The 20,267-nt window shown below is 36.4% G+C and overlaps 1 protein-coding gene across 13 annotated transcripts; it reads left to right on the plus strand.

The window, feature by feature from the left end:
• The first annotated feature begins 671 nt into the window (after nucleotides 1–671).
• LOC120623224 lies at nucleotides 672–16,405 on the plus strand. Of its 13 annotated transcripts, none has more exons than XM_039889123.1 (8): nucleotides 672–968; nucleotides 4,880–5,030; nucleotides 5,331–5,722; nucleotides 9,136–9,349; nucleotides 10,542–10,664; nucleotides 11,560–11,616; nucleotides 12,687–13,053; nucleotides 15,036–16,405. In XM_039889123.1, exons 3-8 carry the CDS (start codon nucleotides 5,512–5,514, stop codon nucleotides 15,120–15,122), a joined length of 1,059 nt encoding a protein of 352 aa, XP_039745057.1. In that variant the 5' UTR covers nucleotides 672–968; nucleotides 4,880–5,030; nucleotides 5,331–5,511; the 3' UTR covers nucleotides 15,123–16,405. The 13 variants fall into 13 exon arrangements, with proteins under 13 accessions (XP_039745057.1, XP_039745061.1, XP_039745059.1 ...); XM_039889127.1 differs by having other exon boundaries at nucleotides 4,880–4,982; nucleotides 5,420–5,722; XM_039889125.1 differs by having other exon boundaries at nucleotides 4,880–4,921.
• The last annotated feature ends 3,862 nt before the right edge of the window (nucleotides 16,406–20,267 follow it).

The raw sequence follows: 20,267 nt of genomic DNA on the forward strand, positions 1-20,267 counted from the left end.
TTCTCTAACATCTTGTTCATGTCTATGTTTATGTGATATTATAATACTAATGTAGTTAATTACCGAAGAAAACTGGGAATACATTATGTAATAATAACAATCATAGTTATGGTTTTAATATTTATTGTTAATTAATGAAGTTATTTTTGTAGTTGTTAATATGCAGTATTGATATCTGGGTCACTTAATGAAACAATTAAATAGTGATGTTTGCATAAATGCTTTTTAGCTTGTGTAGATAGAAAAGTATTGCAATAAAGAATAATATGATGTTTATCGTTTTATAATTTTTAAAACACCAACCATTATGCTAATAATTATAAGTTTGAGAACAGCTTTATACAAACGGCACAAGACCATGGCGAGTCGAAATCCCTACCACCTTGTGGCCCCGGCACTGGATGTCCTTTTGATATAATTAGTACAATATGCCTGATTAATAGTATTAGAGTACAGCAAAAACAATAGTCTTTTTGGGGCGAAAAGTACAAATGTGTATAAGAAACCGACTACCTATCAAAGTTCCATCTCAAATAAAGTTCTTAAAATTCATGTCTGCCAATATTATATAATTTTAACATGGCAACCCAGAAAATGCATTCATTCATTATATCAATTCTGGTCTTTCATTCGTTATACTCATTCACAATAAAAACTATTGTATTTTTCATTCATTATTTTGTCCGGTTTTTCTGGTCGTGTTATTTCATCTTCGTAAATGATTCGTGAATTATTTTCTTGTTTACTCGTTTTTTTTCCTTGAAACGTAATTTATGTTCATAATTCTAATCAGTGCCGAGTTGTAAATTAAATATTATGAATCTTTTACAAAAAAAACATCTTAAAATGACAATCTTGGATTGACAGCATCACAAAGTTCCGAGTGCTTGAAAAACATCAGTGAAAAATTATTAGGGCTTTGAATTGGTGCTTGAAATTGTTGTGGATCGGATGATGTCATGACAACGGTTAGTTTATAACTATAATTATTTTGATTCCGAGGGTCTTTGTGAATGGAGGGGTCAACGATCGCGATAAAGTTCTCAAGATCACCGCCAGACAATTGGTTTAATTAACAAAATGCAGCTATGCACGCTGTGTCTCCGAGGCACATTGGTTTACTACAGTCTAAAATACATGGCACATTGCCAAATCGGTCATTGGTGGCGTAACTAATAATACAACATTTCGTGTTTCGATTTGTGTTTGTAATTTTTTACTGTCATCAGCTGTTACTGAGGTAAAGCTTTTATATATACCTATAAAAAAATGTAGTTAGATCAGATGCAAAATTCGGCTAATGCTGACCTGTTTTGCCTTTGTCTTCTTTATGTTAGAATAGTGTTTATTGCTCTTTGGGATTTTGATATATATATATATTGTGACTTCTGCATGCTCATAAGCATTTGATAGATTTTGTAAGTACTGTACTGTACAAATTGAACATAAATCATGGCTTATTTGTTTGGAAGCATTATTCAAAAGCAATGTGAAAAATTAAGGCAACAAGTCTGCTGTTAAATAGAACTTAGTCTGACTTACAACACAAAATTGTATCAAAATTGGTTAAGTAGAACCTGAGATAAACCTGACTTAAATCCATGCTATTGAAACCACAGGGTAAAGTTAGCTCCATATAAGATAATTCTAGAAAAAGAAATAACTATTTCCCGTTATCACTGTCACAAGCAAATCAAATTGATTTTGACATAAAAACTTGTTCCATTAGAGATAGCCTAACCTTGACTGTAATAGAACTTTTTGCATGTTTGATAAACAGGTGCAATTATTTATTTAATCAATGTACATTTAATTTTTTCTTGTTTTATTTAAAACTCAATTGCTATTTTTGTGATTATGTTATGGAAAACTCATTGGATAGGCTTAATATAAAGAAAAGGAGGAAGTACTTTTGAAAAATATTTTTTTTTTTAATTTGACATGATTGTGAGAAATTTATATGGGGGGAAAAAGATTTTAAACAAAAAAAAGAGGTAATCTTCTTGTTTTCTGTTTGGTGCTTTCAAAGTCAAAGTCAAAAATATCTTTATTCAAGTAGGCCCACAGGTGGCACTTTTGATGCGTACATAAGAATTACACGGTAGTGAGATGATGGCGATAACCACATTCGTAAACTTAAAACTAAAGCTACGAGGGTTCCAAACGCGTCCCGGTCTAAGAAGAAGCCCACAACAAACTTAGCCGGGTGTTTTTTTTTTTTTTTTGTTATCACCATCTCACAATGTCATTTTAAATTATTAGAAGAGCAACCTGGTTAGAGCAATAATTTACACCCAAGCTTTTTTATCGTTTACGTAGTCCTTTATACTATAATAGGACTTTTCTATAAGCTTACGTTTAATACAAACTTTGAACTTTTTAAGAGACATCTCCAAGATGTCAATTGGTAGTTAATTGTAGAATTGTATGCAATTTCCTTTAAACGAATTATGAATTTTATGTAACCTAGTATATTGCACTGTAATGTTTAAATTATTGCAGTCACATTTTTTCTTAAATTTAGAAATGTTTTTATGAACGTACATTAACTTTTATAGGTGGACAAGTAAATTTTGTTTCTTGTCTCCGGCTTATGCCAGCTGTGCAGGGGTAGTTGGATAAAAAGGGAATCAGTTGATACACATTCCCAACTCAGGTGTTTTGAATTAGGAATGTTGGTTACACATTGTGTATATCAAATGTTTTATAACACTCTGCAAATATGCAAAACAATAAACAAGTTTCTCTGGACTAGTTTAGTTTTTTGAAACAAGTTTTTAATATTTCTCCACTCATATAGTCCTGGGATACAAAGTAGCCTATGTTACTCTCCATTACTTCAACTAAGTCCATGCCAAAAATCAAGTCCATGCAATCAATCAATGTACAAACAAACAAACAAACAAAGTGATAATTTTGGACTGTACATCTGTGCCTTCCATCATGTTAAGCTTAGCCAAAATGATCTGCCAGGGTATACTGGAGGATATACCTACAGAGGAATCTACCAGTGCTATCATCTGGGATTTGTTTCATTTGGCTGAGCAGCCACTGAGGCAACTTGAGACCCAAACTTTCATTGCTATACCTTTAATGTAGAAGAGAAGAAAAAAGAACCAGACAGTAAAAAATATTCCCAGCTCCTGCTGGTGACCTATATCTGGCCATAGATATATCAAATCTTTTTGAGGCTGATAAGCTGATAAATACCTATTTAATTCCACCAAGTTCAACTCGGTAGTTGCTTAACCAACCCTGCTTTCTGAGTCCAAGGTTCAATTCCCACTACTTGAAAATGTTTGTGTAATGAGCATAAATCTGTATTTATGTATATTGTTCATAAAAATATTCATCAGCCATCTTAGTACCCATAAAACAAACTATGCTTAGTTTGAGGCTGGATATTTATTTATTTTAAATATAAAACAGTTGCCACACTACCTTTTGGCCCATAGCCATAACATAGGTATCTGAGGAATAATTAAAATAGTTTCTGGTTTCTAAGAGTCACTGGATTCTGCAATGCATTCTTGTTACCGTGCATTCAATAGAGACCACTTATGTATTTAACTCTGAAGTACCTAGCTATTATAATCAATGTTTAGAGAACAAAGCCATGAGTGAGACTTCTCCACAACAACTACCTTTGTTAATTTAATTACCCTAACTTACTTTTACAGTTAACTTTTACATTTGACTTCAGAGAAACTTTGAGTTTTGTGTGCCATTCATAATTTAATAAGAAAAAGTTTATTAATTGCTTTATTATTCCTTGAATTATTTAATTTCACTTTATTATAATCTGCCTCATCGTGGTGAGAGGTTTTGTGTTCAATTTCCACAGGGCTAGGTATTTTCTGTTCCAAGTGAGTCTTAATACTAGCCCACACTTTCTAAAATGTTCTGACCATCCCGCATTCGCGGTTGTGAAGCTGTCAGGCTCGATTATCATAATATGTGATAATAGTAATTAAAAGGTTAAAGCTCAAACTATATTAAATGAATAAATAGATATACTGCGACAATACACACATTGCCATCTAGCCAAGAAGTAAGCATAGCTTGTTATTGGTACCAAGATAGCTGATGAATATTTTTATGAATATAATACACATAAATGCTTATAATATACTGATAAACACCTAAATACTGAAAAACATTCATGTTCAACAAACATTTTTCCAGTTGTGGAAATAAAACCCACAGCCTTGGCCGCAGAAAGGGTCACTGCCCACTGTGCCAACCGGCTGTCTAATTGTTTATTGGAGCATTATGGTGGTGAATGAAGCAGGACTTAAATGGGTTGGATGCAGACCTCCTCTATATAGGATAGGATTTAGATTATAGGCCAACATAGTGATCCTCTGTGGGTTGGTGGGCTGTTGATAAATAAAAATAGAAGAAATAAAGGAAAAGATACGCTAAGAATTTAACAGTAAAGGACATTGTAGGCATGCAAAGGCAGCCCTGTTGCCGCAAGCTATCTCTTAAAGGCAACCTGTTTAGGACTTACAGCAAGAGAACAGAATAAAATTCAAAATTAGCCATTGATCACAAATTTTTTTCTGTTGCTCTTATTTAAATTATTATTATCCCCACCGCTATTCTTAATGTGACAGAAATATTTGAGACACTCAACAAAAATTTACATACAGCAGTGGACGTCCATTCGTTGACCCAATGATGATGGTATTACGCCCACTAATCTTTTAAATTTATATGTGAATGGTTCTACATTGAACAATAAGCAAAATTTGCTATAATCCACCAGCTTCATTTTAATTGTATATGTACTATGGAACTCCGTAAACAGCTGCTTCTATCCGATATGTAAATGATTTTTAGCTAAGTAGTCAATCAATTTATTTGTCTATTGCAGGTACTACAAGTGCTTCAACAACCAGGATTTACACAGTTTAGTGTAACTTGCACAGTGCTTCTAAACCCTAATCAGATTATACGCTTTACTTGACACCCCCCGAGTACCTGTTCACTGTTTAAAGATTACCTTTATTAAGAGATCAGTTACGGTGCATATTACATCACTAGCGATTGCCAGGGAATTTCAGTTTTTACGTTTTTTTAGTTCCGTGTAGCGTGTACACGTGCAGACTCCTCTAGCTAGTTGTTGTGAATTTCGTCGAAATCGGTAAAGCTGCTGCGAAGATTAGTGCGTAAAAAAAAGACCGAGTCATAAGTTTAGAAAATAACACTGATGTAGAAGTGTTTTAATTTATACATTATATTGCAATCGATTTATAAGCAGTATCGTAATAGAATATATTTTTTAATATTATCTACTTAAAATATATATCGATACTTTTTGGCAGTTCATGTATCCGGAATTCACGTGGCACCGCTAGTGTTGTAATATATGTTGCTTTCTTGTGTTAGTGTTGTAATAAATGTTTTTTACCAGTGCTAGTGTTGCAAACGTTCAGTGTATATGTAAGGTCGCGATGCTAAGCGAGGGGTGCTTTTGACGGGGCCAGTGCTATGATGTGAGTGGAGATGTCGAAGGTGCTTTCGGCGCTCGGCGGCGCGCTGCCGGACGAGCGGCCGCTGCTTTCGCTGCAGATTGTGGACAGCGTGGCCAAGTGCCCTGCGGGGTACGTGCCCGTCAGTCGCACTTACGACGAGGACGCGGACGCGGGTCTGATGCGCCAGGCGGGCCTGTTCGGCAAAAAGCCCAGCCACTACATATGCCTGTCCAAATCCGAGGGTGAGTTCGATTTGCTAAATATATCAGTGTGCGACCCTTTTTCCCCCGTGAAGAACTGCAGAACGAAAGAATAATTTATTTCTACATTGCGCCACGACGACAGTATGTAATGATGACGCCAGCTCAGCATTGTGCTGCATGCGCCATACATCTATCCATCTCTCTAATACCTTTGAACGAGCATTTCTGGTATTCTATGCACGGTGCACGGATTATGCCTGCTAATATTATAAAGGTCAATGTAAGTTTGTTTGTTACGCTTTCACGCAAAAACTACTTAACCGATCCTCATGAAACTTTGTACACATATTCATGGAAGTGTTAGAAGTAATAAAGGATACTTTTTATCCCAACATTAAGCTCGGTTCCTTTGGGAGAGGGGATGAGTGTTTGACGATTTTACACCATAACACCGACAAATTATAACCGATTTAAATAATTATTTTTTAGTTTATAATATGTGTTTAATTTTGCCCAAACTGTGGTTGAAAATAGAGGACAGAACTCCTCAGCGGACGGCAGCAAACCTTTCATTCAGGGCTTAGCAATACTGAATAATTTAAGATTTAGATCCACAACTAAATTTAATGCCACATCAAAAAACAAAATCAAACGCAGACGAAGTCCCGGGCAACGTCTAGTATTATATAGATGCATTAATGCACTTAAATAATAGGTAGGCATAATACTAATTTCGGAAACGACTTCAACGATGTTCATGAAATTTAGTATGCAAGAGGTTCTGGAGCGATAAATCGATTTAACTAGGTTTTATTGTTAGAAAACGTCGTTTTATCCATAGTTTCAGGCAGTGAAAGACTGTTACAATATCATTAGAGTCCGTAGGTAAATTTCGTCATCTCCAAGGTTTTAATCGCTCTGCACGGCTAGCTGGAGACAATTATCTCCCCGGGGAAAGGATAAAAATGTATCTTATCGCACAGCTTTATCAAGTCTCATAGCACAAGTGGAAATAATATCCAAACAATATACCTATGTGTATTAATGAACGGGGTTAACTTCTCCTATTCCATGATTCCTTGCTTGCGTGCTTTAGCAGGTGGACACGTTAATTATAAATAATAAATAAATATACTACGACAATACACACATCGCCATCTAGCCCCAAACTAAGCGTAGCTTGTGTTTTGGGTACTAGGATAGCTGATGAATACTTTTATGAATATAATACACATAAATATTTATAATATTCAGATAAACACCCAGACACTGAAAAACATTCACGTACGTTCATCACACAAACATTTTTCCATTTGTGGGAATCGAACCCACGGCCTTGGACGCGGAAAATCAGGGTCACTGCACACTGCGCCAACCGGCTGTCAAATATATCTCTTGTAGGGTATATAATCGGGGAAACAATTTTTTTTCTCGTACCTGTGCTAGCCCCTGCTGGTGGGAAATCGGACGGAGATCGATCTAGTCCGGTTTTTTTCTTAAAACCAGCAGACCCCGTTTCGGTTCCACTTCCACGTGATCATTTTTTGCTGGTATTTTTTGGCAAATTCTTCTACGTCAAAATCCGTATATAAATGACGTTGTATACCCGACGGTGTATACACAACAAAACACCCGTTTAATTCATAACCTGCTCCTTGAAGGAAGTCGTTCAGAAAGGGATTAATCTATCATCATAGAATATCACTCAAATGTTAAGTTACTATCAAAGTAGGTATAGGTACTTCATCTCGTGGCTCCGCATTATAAGGATGCGAGTGGATGTTATAACAATTTCCGCTGGGCTTATTGCGGCCTCTCTTTGAATTGAATCGTTGTTTGTAAATTGAGATTCTGACTCACTGAATCACTCACATAAATAAATGTTACCCTTAGTATATAAAAAAAAAAAAAAAAAAAAAAAATACTATCGGACCCGCGCGACTTCGTCCGCGAATGAGTCGACTTAAAAAAATAGTCGTATGTCAAATTTAAATGATTCTGAGATTCCAATATAAATGAATCCTAGCCAGATCAATTTATCGCCCACTATTGAAACCCCATGTATACTAAATTTCATGAAAATTGTTGGAGCCGATTCCGAGATTCCAATTATATATATACAATTATTGCTCGTTTAAAGATATAAGAATAAAATAAGATAACCTTACATATTTTGGACGGTCGATTGACGCAGTGCGCAGCGACTCTGCTTTCTGAGTCCAAGGCCGTGGGCTCGATTCCCACAACTGGAAAATGTTTGTGTGATTAACAGGATTATTCATAAAAAAATATTCTCCAGTCATCTTTCCTTTATGCACCCATAACACCCAAAAACTGAAAAACAACTATACAGATTTTCGGCTTTTTTCGTCCGGCTCCGTTTTCATCTCTCACAAGATAGAAAAATGAATTTTAAAATGTAAAATGTAAATTGTTGATGTTGAAAAGAGTGCTTAATGCCTACTTGAAATAAATGGATTTAGAATTTTTAATTTTGGACAGAGTGATTCATGAGGAAGGTTTTAGTGTATAATTAATTATGTTATTATGCTATTATATGCTGATAGAATATCGATTTCACAATACATCCAACCACAGAACGTCCAATGCTTGACAAAAGACCAACTTTTGTAGGGATTTCCCATTTTGTGCCGCGTGAATCCAGCTATTCACTCTTAACTCTTTTTCTGTCATCCATCTCTGGGGGCTCTCACCGCTCTAGCTTTGGAATCCCAACGTCCATCTGTGCTCAACGCTATGTCGTTCACTCTAGTTCTTTTACGAATCTCATAATTTTTTATTACATCACTTCAAGCATAACTCTTTCCATCGCCCGTTCTTTGCCTTCTTATGAGGCCCATTATTAGAGACCACGTTTCGGAGAATCACTGGCATGCATGCATTATTCGAAGTCTTTGATAAAAACAACTGTGGGATTTCGAAATTATTTTATTAAAATAAAGTTATTAAATTTTTTATTTATTTAAAGTAAATGACACTTCTTTATAATTCTACTTATTATATTAATAGTTTCAAAAACATCTCTTTTTTTTACCCGGGCCATATAATTATAGCCGGGTAATTTCGAGAATTCTCCTTTATTTGTACAAATTGTATGGAAGCCATTATCTAGTCCTATTAGGTTTTAGTTCGCCCTCTGAAACTTGATAGTTGTTTCTATGGGGTAGTGAAAAGAACGCGGGGTGCGTTCCGAGCAGATCGGTGTCCTGTAACATGAGCTTGACAGTTAATGCTTGCAGCTCCATTGTCATATCGGAAAATCCTAATACCGCATAACTACCGGTTTAAAATACACACGTGCGGCTTATACGGTTTAATTATAATAAGATATTCCGTAGCTTCAATAGCTTATTCGGGAGTGAAATAAAATATACAAATTAATGTACTACGACAATACACACATCGCCATCTATTTAATTTTTTATTTTTAGGTGTGCCCGGTTACGTGATGGACGGAGTTGTGGTGCTAGGGGAGCGTGAGGCCACTCCGGCAGGGTACAGCGTGGCGGGGCGGTTGGGGAAACGGAGGCTCTGCACGCGGGTGTCGAGAAAAACACCTGGGCCTGCTCCCCCTTCCCCCCTCGTCACTGACGTCATAGTATGCTCGAAAATGAGGACTGCGCCGCAAGGATTCATTCTAGCTGGGTAAGTTTTATTAAAACTTTACCAGCAGGATACAATAGGCGGGGAAGAGGGTGAAATGTGTGAAAAACCGGTTTCGGTAATTTACTCTGGTTTTGGAATAATAAGGTAAAGGTTTCAAATATTAGATAGAAGCAGGCGTTACTTTGCGGAATTCCGCGAAAAGTAATAAAATCAATATCAAGAACTTAACAATTAATTATTCATTGTAAAGTCAACGTCTGTAGAGGATGCTCCGGTTTCGGAGCGAAATCTGCGTAGAGGTTACATTGCCGAAAATCTGTTTTGTGCGGAGTATAAGGAGTGAAGAATTATAAATTATACAGATTCTCCTGCTTTTCGCGTAGTATTCAAGTAAAGGTTTCAGCTTCGTTGATTTAACCCGTCATATAGAGACTGTTTCGAGTAATTTCGCTCTATCTATACGGAAAATGGTGTGAATAGGAATATAATGGAAATATATGGCGATAGTGGGTAATGCTTCGGATTTTCTCACGTAGAGACCGAGTTCGAGCCCCGGCACGCACCACTGACTTTTCGGAGTTATGTGCGTTTTTAATTTAATTTAATTTTGAATATCACTTGCTTTAACAGTGAAGTAAAACATCATAAATAACCCGTGTGCCTGATAGTTCTCCATAATTTTCTAAACGGCGCGTGAAGTCTACCAAGCCGCATTTGGCCAGCGTGGCAAAACGTTACTGCTACAGCCTAAACCGTTCTCATTCTGAGAGGAGAGACCCGCAGGGTGTTTACGTATCTTGCGACAAGTTTGCGACAGGCGTAAATCTTGCGATCACTGCTGTCAAACTGCACTTATCCATACAATAAATAAACAAAAGTGACGTGACGTGGGGGGGGGGAGTCATGACCCCCCTCGACCGACCCCCCCACCCCCCCCTCTAGATCCGCCGTTGCCCGGACTTCTGAGTTCGACCAAGGCTGTGGATTCGATTCCCACAACTGAAAAATGTTTGTGTGATGAACAGGAATGTTTTTCAGTGTCTGAGTGTTTATATGTATATTATGAGAATTCATGTATATTATTCATAGAAATATTCACCACTCATCTTAGTACCCATAACACAAGCTACGCTTACTTCGGGGCTAGATGACGATGTGTGTACTGTCGTAGTATTTATTTCTTTATTTGTTTTTAATTCAATTAGCCATAATTATGATGGTAAACTTGCAGGGAAATCAATGGTAAAGTGGTGTGCTACAAAGTGAGCGGCGGCAGTGCTGATACGTCGCCGACGCACTTCCCCAACGACTATGAAAACGTGGTTACGAACCTCACCCCCGAGGCGGCGAGAAGGTGAGTCTTAGGATTTATTTAATGAGTCCCTCTCTCTTTCTTCTGCGCTTATGTTCTTTATAACATCCAGCGATAATAAACACTGTTTGTAGACTGTTGCGGCACCGACACTCAAGTAGCCGGCCCGAGATACCTTTATAAATAATAACAAATTATACCTCGAAAATACAAACATTGTCGTCTAGCCCCAAAGTAAGCGTAGCTCGTGTTTTGGGTACCTACATAAATACTGAAAAAACATTCTGGTTCATCTCACAAAAATGTTCCAATTGTGGGAATCGAATTCACAGCCTTGGATTCAGAAAGCGAGTACGCCATTTCAGCGCACGGTCACAGACCCGTCGGTATCTCAATTTCTGTCAACAGTTTATAGTATGCTGGAGTTTCCAGCATCAAACACCCATATTTATAACCCCAACCACACGTAAATGGATTGCTTATAATATAAAGTAGAAATTCGTCACTAGGGCCGGTAATCTTCCTTTAATACTGAATGATAAGGGCTCTCTAATATATACGGATAATCGCTTATCTTTTTATTGTAACATAATCGATCACAAATATAAACCCATTTAAGTTTTTTAATTACCAATATAATCCAAATATTTCAGATTGCAAATTGAATTTGGTAATGCTATCTTTTTTCAACTGTACTCTGTGTATAAGGATAGCACTCCTTCTTTCAATCTGAACCCTTAAGTTTATGGATTGATTATATTAAATGACAGACCATTAGAATAAGGCGCGTTTAGAAGCTCTCATAGCTTAATTTAACGAGTTTAGTTTTATTACCACTTTTTCTGAAATCTGTATGTGCGCATCAAAAGTGCCTTCTATGTCTTGTTATATTTGATAACATAATAAAAGTATTGACTTCGACTATATAATTTTTCAGTTCGTTGTCAGTTAAATTATACAAGCACTTGAAATCGGGCTGGGAACACTGTACCGGGTATCGAATATTATATTTTATTTCATTAGCATGGTGTTCCGTAAAGGGTCGCGCACATAGACACTAGTGGCGTAACGCAATGACTCGCAAAATCCATGTTTTCAACAATGCAAAATGTTCTGCGTGCGTTTCGGGGCATCCCGCTCATATATGCGCGAGCCTTTATTGTTAAAAAAAGTGTTTTGTTCATATTATGTAGACTTAATTATGAAATATAACTTGCCCGCCGTTAGTTTTATTAGTAGTAAAACTATTCATATAATTTGGTAATAAAGGACAAACAGATGTCAGTTTCTCCCGAACTGCACATGGGCCATAATAATATAGCGTAAAAACAAGCTTTCAAAAACACCATAGCATAAACTGGGAGTTTGGTATTAAAATAAATCTTACTAACCACATTATTTTTACTAGTTTCACTATTAAAAATATTCACTTATTAACTTCTGTTAGAGACACATTTGCAACACTCGTGGGTATTTATTTGAAGCTTGTCGTGACGATGAGAACGCTTCGACGGCTTTGGAAGTTATGTGTGTGTGCCTAGCATATAATATGCTCAACAAGTTTTACTACTATAAATGTTTGAATAATACTCAATTTTTATGATAAGAAAGGGTACAGTATATTTATTTCGTGTTAGAGGTTGTGTGTGTGTGTTTGTGTGTGTTTGTGTGTGTGCGTGTGCGTTTGTGTTATATACACAAAGGGTTTGTGTGAAGGGGGTGCTTCGGAATTTGTTATTGTATCTGAAGAAGAAGAAGGTTAGTTGCAAAGGGTGTATTATATTATATAATTAATAAAACAGACATTATCTATTTTATCTTATAAAAAAATATGATTTAAAGTAATTAAAAACATACAGTAATTAAGAAAAACTCTATTTAATTTATTGTATTTTGACGCACTTGTTTTCTTTTTATTTCTTATGACAATCTTTACACAAAAATACGCTTAGACGATAGAGTATAAGTTATGTTAACCCAAACACGTTCATTTAAAAACGCACACACACACACACACACCTTAGTAGTCATCGTAAGTGAATTTTACTTCTTGATGATTCGCAGATTAAGGCCCGTGCCAGACCGACCTCCGAAACTGTCGCCCCTCGTGAACGAACTAAACAATCTCAATCTCAAATCGCCATCCGCGTACCCCAACATAGAGGAGTTCGTAACCGACCACGACTACGAGGCCCTCAGCCCTGCGTACAACCTCAAGCCATCGAGGCCAGCGCCCCGGCCGCCGTCAGCGAAGTCCCCGATCCCGCACAGCAGCCCCGGGCCTACTTCCCCGGCGGCTGTGGCCCGGAAGAAAGGCCCTGCACCGCTGCCCAAGGCGTGTAATTACCAAACTCTGGGAGGCTACAGCGGTCTGGAGGGAGTGCCTTTCGTGCTGAGTCCCAAGCTGCGTGGATTGCCCAATGATACTTTAGTGAGTGTTTCTTTAATTCTTACTTTTCGGAGTTATGTGCGTTTTAATATCTGTAATTATATTTAGCGTTGAAGACGAATCGGAAAACTATAATATGTTTCTTTGGGTATGTTAATTAATAATCATCAAATACAAACCGGCAGGGTGATTGCGTATCTCGAGACACGCTTGCGACAGTCGTAGATCTGGCAATCACTGGTATCAAACGTCACTTTAGTTTATTTATTGTATGGAAAAGCGACGTGACAGCAGTGGTCGTCGGTGTCGTCGGTGTCGCGAGATACGTAATCATATTGCGGATGATTACGTATCTCGCGATACGCTTGCACTTCTTTTGTACAGTCTATATCTAACGTTATCTACAAAGAACGTGTCGAAAAAGATGGCACTTCTTTTAGACCTATCAATTTAGTATTGTTTTGTAAGACCGAGCTCGAGCCCCGGCACGCACCACCGACTTTTTGGAGTTATGTGCGTTATAATTTAAGCAAATTAAATATCACTTGCTTTTAACGGTGAAGGAAACATCGTAAGGGGAAACCTTCATGTCTGAGAGTTCTCCATAATGTTCTCTACGGCGTGTGAAGTCTACCAATCCGCGCTTGGCCAGCGTGGTAGACTACGCAGTGGCGTGCATAGAGGATATGCACAGGGTATGTATATGATATAAAACGAAACAAATCTCGATTACGAGTTATAAATACTCAAGGGTAGGCTCTTCATAACTCTTACAATGCCTATTCTTAAGTTTTTTATTAATGGTACTTGAGATTATCTTCATTTTATATCATCTGCATACCCTGTGCATACCCTTAATGCACGCCATTGCTTAAGGGTAGGCTTTTAATAACTCTTACAATGCCTATCCTTAAGTTTTTTTATAACTCGTACAAGAGATTTTCTTCATTTTATATCATCTGCATACCCTGTGCATACCCTTAATGCACGCCATTGCTTAAGGGTAGGCTTTTTATAACTCTTACAATGCCTATCCTTAAGTTTTTTTATAACTCGTACAAGAGATTTTCTCCATTTTATATCATCTGCATACCTGGTGCATACCCTCTCATTCTGAGAGACCAGTGCCTTGTAGTGGGTCGGTAATCGTTTGATTATGATGATAAATAAATATACTACGACAATACACACATCGCCATCTAGCTCAAAGTAATCGTAGCTTGTGTTATGGGTACTAAGACGACTGATGAATATTTTTATGAATAATATACATAAATACTTAGAATATACATATAAACACCGAGACACTGACAAACATTCATGCTCATCACACAAACATTTTCCAGTTGTGGGAATCGAACCCACGACCCTGGGCTCAGAAAGCAGGGTCGCTGCAAACTGCGCCCATCGGCCGTCAATTTACTAATAATAAAAAAAATATACTACGACAATACACACATCGCCATCTAGCCCCAAAGTAAGCGTAGCCTGTGCTATTGGTACTAAGATAGCTGTTGAATATTTTAAAGAATATATTACACATAAATACTTATAATATAGCGATAAACACCGATGATGATAATAAAACTTCGGTTTCTTTTTCTGGCGAAACGAGTTCGAGCCCCGGTATCTACCTCTAACTTTTCGGAGTAATGTGCGTTTCAATCAATTAAATATCAGCGGTAAAGGAACCTGCATGCCTGAAAATGATTTATAGGGGCATATAGACTCAATTCATTCTCTTAATACATATCCCACTACTCTTAGTTTGCAATCACTCATATTTCTATTCAGTATTGAACAAAAATAAGGTCAAAGGAAAATAAACCTATGGACACTCGTTTTAGAGTCGCGAATGTTATTTTACAAATAAGCACGTACAGCTGATTTTGGTTTGTGTACGCCCGAATTTTTAAGTCTCATCACACTTAACTAGTCGGGACTACGCCGACAAAAACTTTCATGCCCCATACCTACTGCATTGCAATAGATCAGTATTGTATCAACATTTTATTCTATTCTAGATGCAGTTACCAGTGATCAAGAATCGGACCCGCTTCGACCTCGATCGCGACTACTCTTACAACTTCGCCGTCGAGCGTCAGACGTGATCCGACCCAATCTGTCGCACTATCAACAGACGATCCAACTTCGGTTATCACGCATATGATCGGATTGAACATTGATATTGGCTGGTTGGTATGGTCTAGATCGGGGCATCAAATGTAGTTGGATACATACGAAGCTTAATTTTATTTCTCGTTCTGTGCATTTGTATGGCAAACCAGTGGGATATTCCCTAATTTGTGTGACTTGAATATACACTTTCTCACCTTAACTTATATTTTAGGGAATATAAGCTTGGAAAATCAAACCAATTTTGTCCTCACCTATACTCCATATTCTTTCAAATAAGTTTCTTTTGTCAGTTTTTATTTTATTTTTAATGAAAACACTACTAATATTTTAAAAGTTCAAGGTTTTCAAGTATGACAGTGCATTGATGATCTAAAACAAGGCCAACCAGAGTCGGCCAGCGTAATCTAAGTTGGTTCGTCTGTTGATGCTATAACATAACATTAGACTGAGATTAAAGAATGAATTGCATGAATATTAAAATTGCATTCTTTAAAATTACGTAAAATTATTCAAACTAATTATTGGACATGAGAACATTTTTTTAAATTACGTGCACTAATATTATATAAATCAGTCGATCTTTTCAATCGATAAACGTTGGTGGTAAATTGGTTGAAAACAATTATTTTAACAAAATTGACAGGACGGTGTGGTCGTGGAAAGAATCCTAGAATTATGACGCATTTTCGTTGATCGATAAGAAACTTACCCTAAAAACACCCTATAAAAATATTAAACCAAAAGAAGCACTTTTCCATACATCGAGTATAACTATTTTTTTTCGGGGTGACATAGTAACTGATTTCCAAATGCTTGTATAATACTTAGGTGCAGTTTTTAACAAACGAAATTAAGACCTGTCAATTTCTTTAAAAGATTCGACAGCCGACTTAACACGAATATTTTTGTCTAAATTTTAAGAACTTGCAAAGTTTTTTTTTGTATAAATGTTTTGTATGTTTTTTACAATAACAGAAAAGTTAAATCTTTTCCATTTGTGCCAATATATGAAAGTTACTGCTACAAATAGTTTCCAATTAGGAATATGTAATTATATTATTATTTATTTGTATACAATTTTATTCATTCACGTACCTTAAATACGAGTAGCCATTTTTTGTATTAAGACATAATGGTTGTAATTCACTTCGAACGATTCATAGTTATACAAGAATTCTATTGAACAGTAATCATGATTTAGTTTAGCATAATTATGCATTAAAATTTAACTAAATTAAATGAAATCTTTCTTTTAGTCTAACTATTTTTAGTATATGAAAAAAAACAAACTTTCGGTCTCACATAAAAAAGCCAGAACTACAAATACGGCTATATGTGCCAAATTACAAAGCTTTTGCAATCCAGAGCATTCAGTCTGTGATTGAAGTCTACGCTTCAATCCTAGGTATTTAGATTTATACTAGTTCAGTACAAATTTATAGCGCAATATAAAAAAATGTGTGTATGTATTAGTGTACACACGCAAGAAGTGAAACTTCTTTATGACATCTTTTTTATTTCATTTTAACAATTAATTAATATTTATTATATTACAGTTGTATTAATTAATAATTGCTAGTTTTAATAAAATTATTTACATCATCATCGTCACATCGACCCATTACTGGCCCACTACAAAGTACGGCAGGGTGATTGCGTATGTCGCGACAGGCTTGCGACAGGCGTAAATCTTGCAACCACTGCTGTCAAATGTCACTTTTCCGTACAATAAATAAACAAAACTGACGTATGACAGCAGTGATTGCGAGTTTTCGCCTGTCGCAAGCCTGTCGCGAGATATGTAATCACCCTGCGGGTCTCCACCACGCTGGCCCAGTGCGCTTCCGCTAAAAATTACCCCTTAAAGTTATTTACATTCACTGATATTGACAATCAAAAACTAAATAAAAACTATATTAAAAAAAAACCATAATCTTACCCACGTGTTCAATGTATTAGAAATAAATATGGATCATAACGAAAAATGTGACTCAGAAATGAAGACGCGCGTAACAGAAAAAGATGGCGCGTAACGGAAAAATGTGACGGTAATTTTTCCAACGCCGATAAAGAAGTTTCACTTCAATAAAATAAAATGAACTAAAAATCAAGGGCGGTCAGTTTTAAAAGTAAACCAGTAATTTTTTTATTTTTTAAGCTGTTTTAGGGATGACACGGAACAAGTCCGATTCGTACTTGGTCAGTTTTTAAATGGATCGTGTGCAGTGGCGTGCACAGGTTTTTTGACTGGAGGATGTATAGAGAAGGAAGATGGCAGAAAAAGGGAAGACTATGAGTATATAAGTTATACAAAAATTTTGGGGTAGGCAGTGCTTTTATGCATGTATGAAGTGCACGCCACTGATCGTGTGTTACGGATAAGTATTGCGGCAGCGCCGCTCTGGTGAGAAAAGACTGATGTTACGAATGAGTGGGTACAATAATCAGTGTAATTAAAATATTTTAGTGTCAGTTCTGTTGTATATGAATTAAAGTCAAAAATATCTTTTTCAAGTAAGCACTTTTGATACGTACATTACATGAGAATTAAACGGTAGTTAGAGGATGGCGATAACCACATTCGTAAACTTTAAACTTAAGCTACGGGGGTTCCAAACGCGTCCTGGTTTAAGAAGCCCACAACGAACTTAGCCGGGTGTTCTTTTTTGTTATCACCATCTAATTCTATTGACTAAACTAAATTTAAAAAAAACTCAAAAAACCTAGTGTTGGTTGCGTTTAGGGGACTTAAAAAACGTTATCTTAAGGGCGATTACCTATCGCACAACAGGCTTGCGATAGGCGTAAATCTTGCAATCTTTGCTGTCAAACTTCCTTTTTGTGTTTGTTTTCTTCGCTTTGCAATGTGCGCGTGATTAACGCCTGTTGCAAACCTATGGTGAGATACGTAATCACTTTGACGTTTTGAAAAAAATCGAGATTCCGTTAGGATAAACCGGTTACTACAATTTAAATTGGAAATGATATATCAAACCGCTCTTTAACCGGTTTTTACAACGCACGACCACGCGTTTCGCCCGTTGTCCGCAGCTCTACTAAAAGCGAGATCGAATAAGAGTGGTCAATCAACCCGATTAATAATCATACAAGAAAACCGGTTAAAGCGAAACGAATACGATGTATATCAATTTCAATTTCTCATAAGTTCTCTTCAAACCTTGCTTTCCTACACTGAAATTAAAATAGAAATTAAAAAAAAGTCCAATTATGTTGAGATATTTTTATTATTTCAAAAACACAAATGTACAAATTGTGATTTTATAGCCACGATTAAATGTCTGCAAAGTGACAAATTGTTACCAATGCGCTTGCGCAGCCAATTTGAAATCCTAGTCAATCCTCTGCGGCCAATTGCACATTTGTTGGCAAAACTGACGTTTAGCTCAACTTTTTATATGAATTATTATAAAATATTTATTTTCTTACCAGAAAAGCATTGTTGTAAAACATTTAAACACAACAATGCTTAGCACAATTATTCTAAAGTATGTTGTTTTTATGAAATACAAAACTAATTTTAAATATATATTAGTTCAAATTGCCTTTTTGGTACGTAACAGGATATGTACGTGGATGATATCCGAAACTTTTATTTTTTAAGTAACAATGCAACATTATTAAGATCTGTGTGAGTGAAGCCCAGTTATATAATATTTTAGGTCAATTCTTACATATCTTTATATTTATAATGTTATATCGTCTTACGTGTCAGGGTTTATGTAAGTTTTATTATTTCTAGTTCGAAAAAAGTAATGTTTTGTTTTATGAATACGTGCTTAGGTTATAAATTGACACTAAACATATTGTTTGTTTGTAAAAATATAACTGCGAGCTTCTGTTGTGGGATTTTCTACGTACCTTTGCATATTGGAGCGCGAGTAAGTTAATTACGATTTAAATTATCATGAAGAAGTGCCATCTATTTGCAATACTGGGAAACTATGCTGTCACTAGATGTCCTTTTTTGATCCCATATAAATAGTATTTAACTTTGACGCGTTCGAATAAGAAAATGAATATAGAAAATCTCACACTAGACACTTTGGTCTTAAAGAGTTTAATGCGGATGCTCGAAACAGAGGGTAGATTGTCATAGTATGACAATCAACAATTTTTTTTATTTCTTTTTATTCCACAACAACTACAAGTTAGCCCGTGATTTCAATCTCACCTGGTGGTAAGTGATGATGCAGTCTAAGATGGTAGTGGGCTAACCTGTTAGGGAGTACGGTAGTCATACCCCTAATCGGTTTCTACCCGACATCGCACCGGGATGGTAACTAGCCACGGCTAAAGCCAGACCAGACCAAATTCAAAAATTATAAATTCCCTCGTCGGGAATCGAACCCTCGACCTCCTACAGACCTCCTAGTTAAATTCACAGCGCTCACCGATGCGCCAGTGAGGTCATCACACGATATGACAATCGTTTGTTTTTCTCATAACGCTTTTTTAGTCGCTTACAATGATATAAATTCAGCAATTATTTTCATTTTATTACTACAATTTAACCCACACTGTAATCTCATCTGGTGGCAGCTGCAGTCTAAGATAGTTACGTTCTTGGGGGTGTGGGATTCATATTGAAACCCATAAAAATAATCGGTTTAAATGCGGCAAGACCAGAAAAGAATCAGGAATTATAAATTCCCAAATTGCCGTTGGCGGTGATTAAACTAGCAACCTTCCACTAATTAGAGCGCAGCGTATACCACTGCGTAGACGAAAAACGTTAATGGCAAAAAAGTGATAATTACAAGTTTCAAAATCGACTTACTGCATTTATTGGCTAATATCAGTCAGGACTTAGAAGTTTATATATATTGATATAACCGAGGGTTGAGGGCGATTAGTTCAATTCTCATATTATCGAAATTTCAATTAACGGTTTCCAACGAGTCACGCCCAAGAGACATTGGATTGACTCGATGGGGAAAAAAATCCTATGAAGTTATAGTTAGACACGATTGGATGTGACTCGTTGAGAACTTACTATTCGAGTTCTAAGTAGCACGAAGATTTTACCCTTCTTAATTTTAGACCACAGAATTAAGAACGGACAGAACCCTCATTCAGCCATTATTAAATGTAGTGCA

The sequence above is a fragment of the Pararge aegeria genome, chromosome 4 (genome assembly GCF_905163445.1).
Source record: "Pararge aegeria chromosome 4, ilParAegt1.1, whole genome shotgun sequence".
In the NCBI taxonomy this organism is placed as follows: Eukaryota; Metazoa; Arthropoda; class Insecta; order Lepidoptera; family Nymphalidae; genus Pararge; species Pararge aegeria.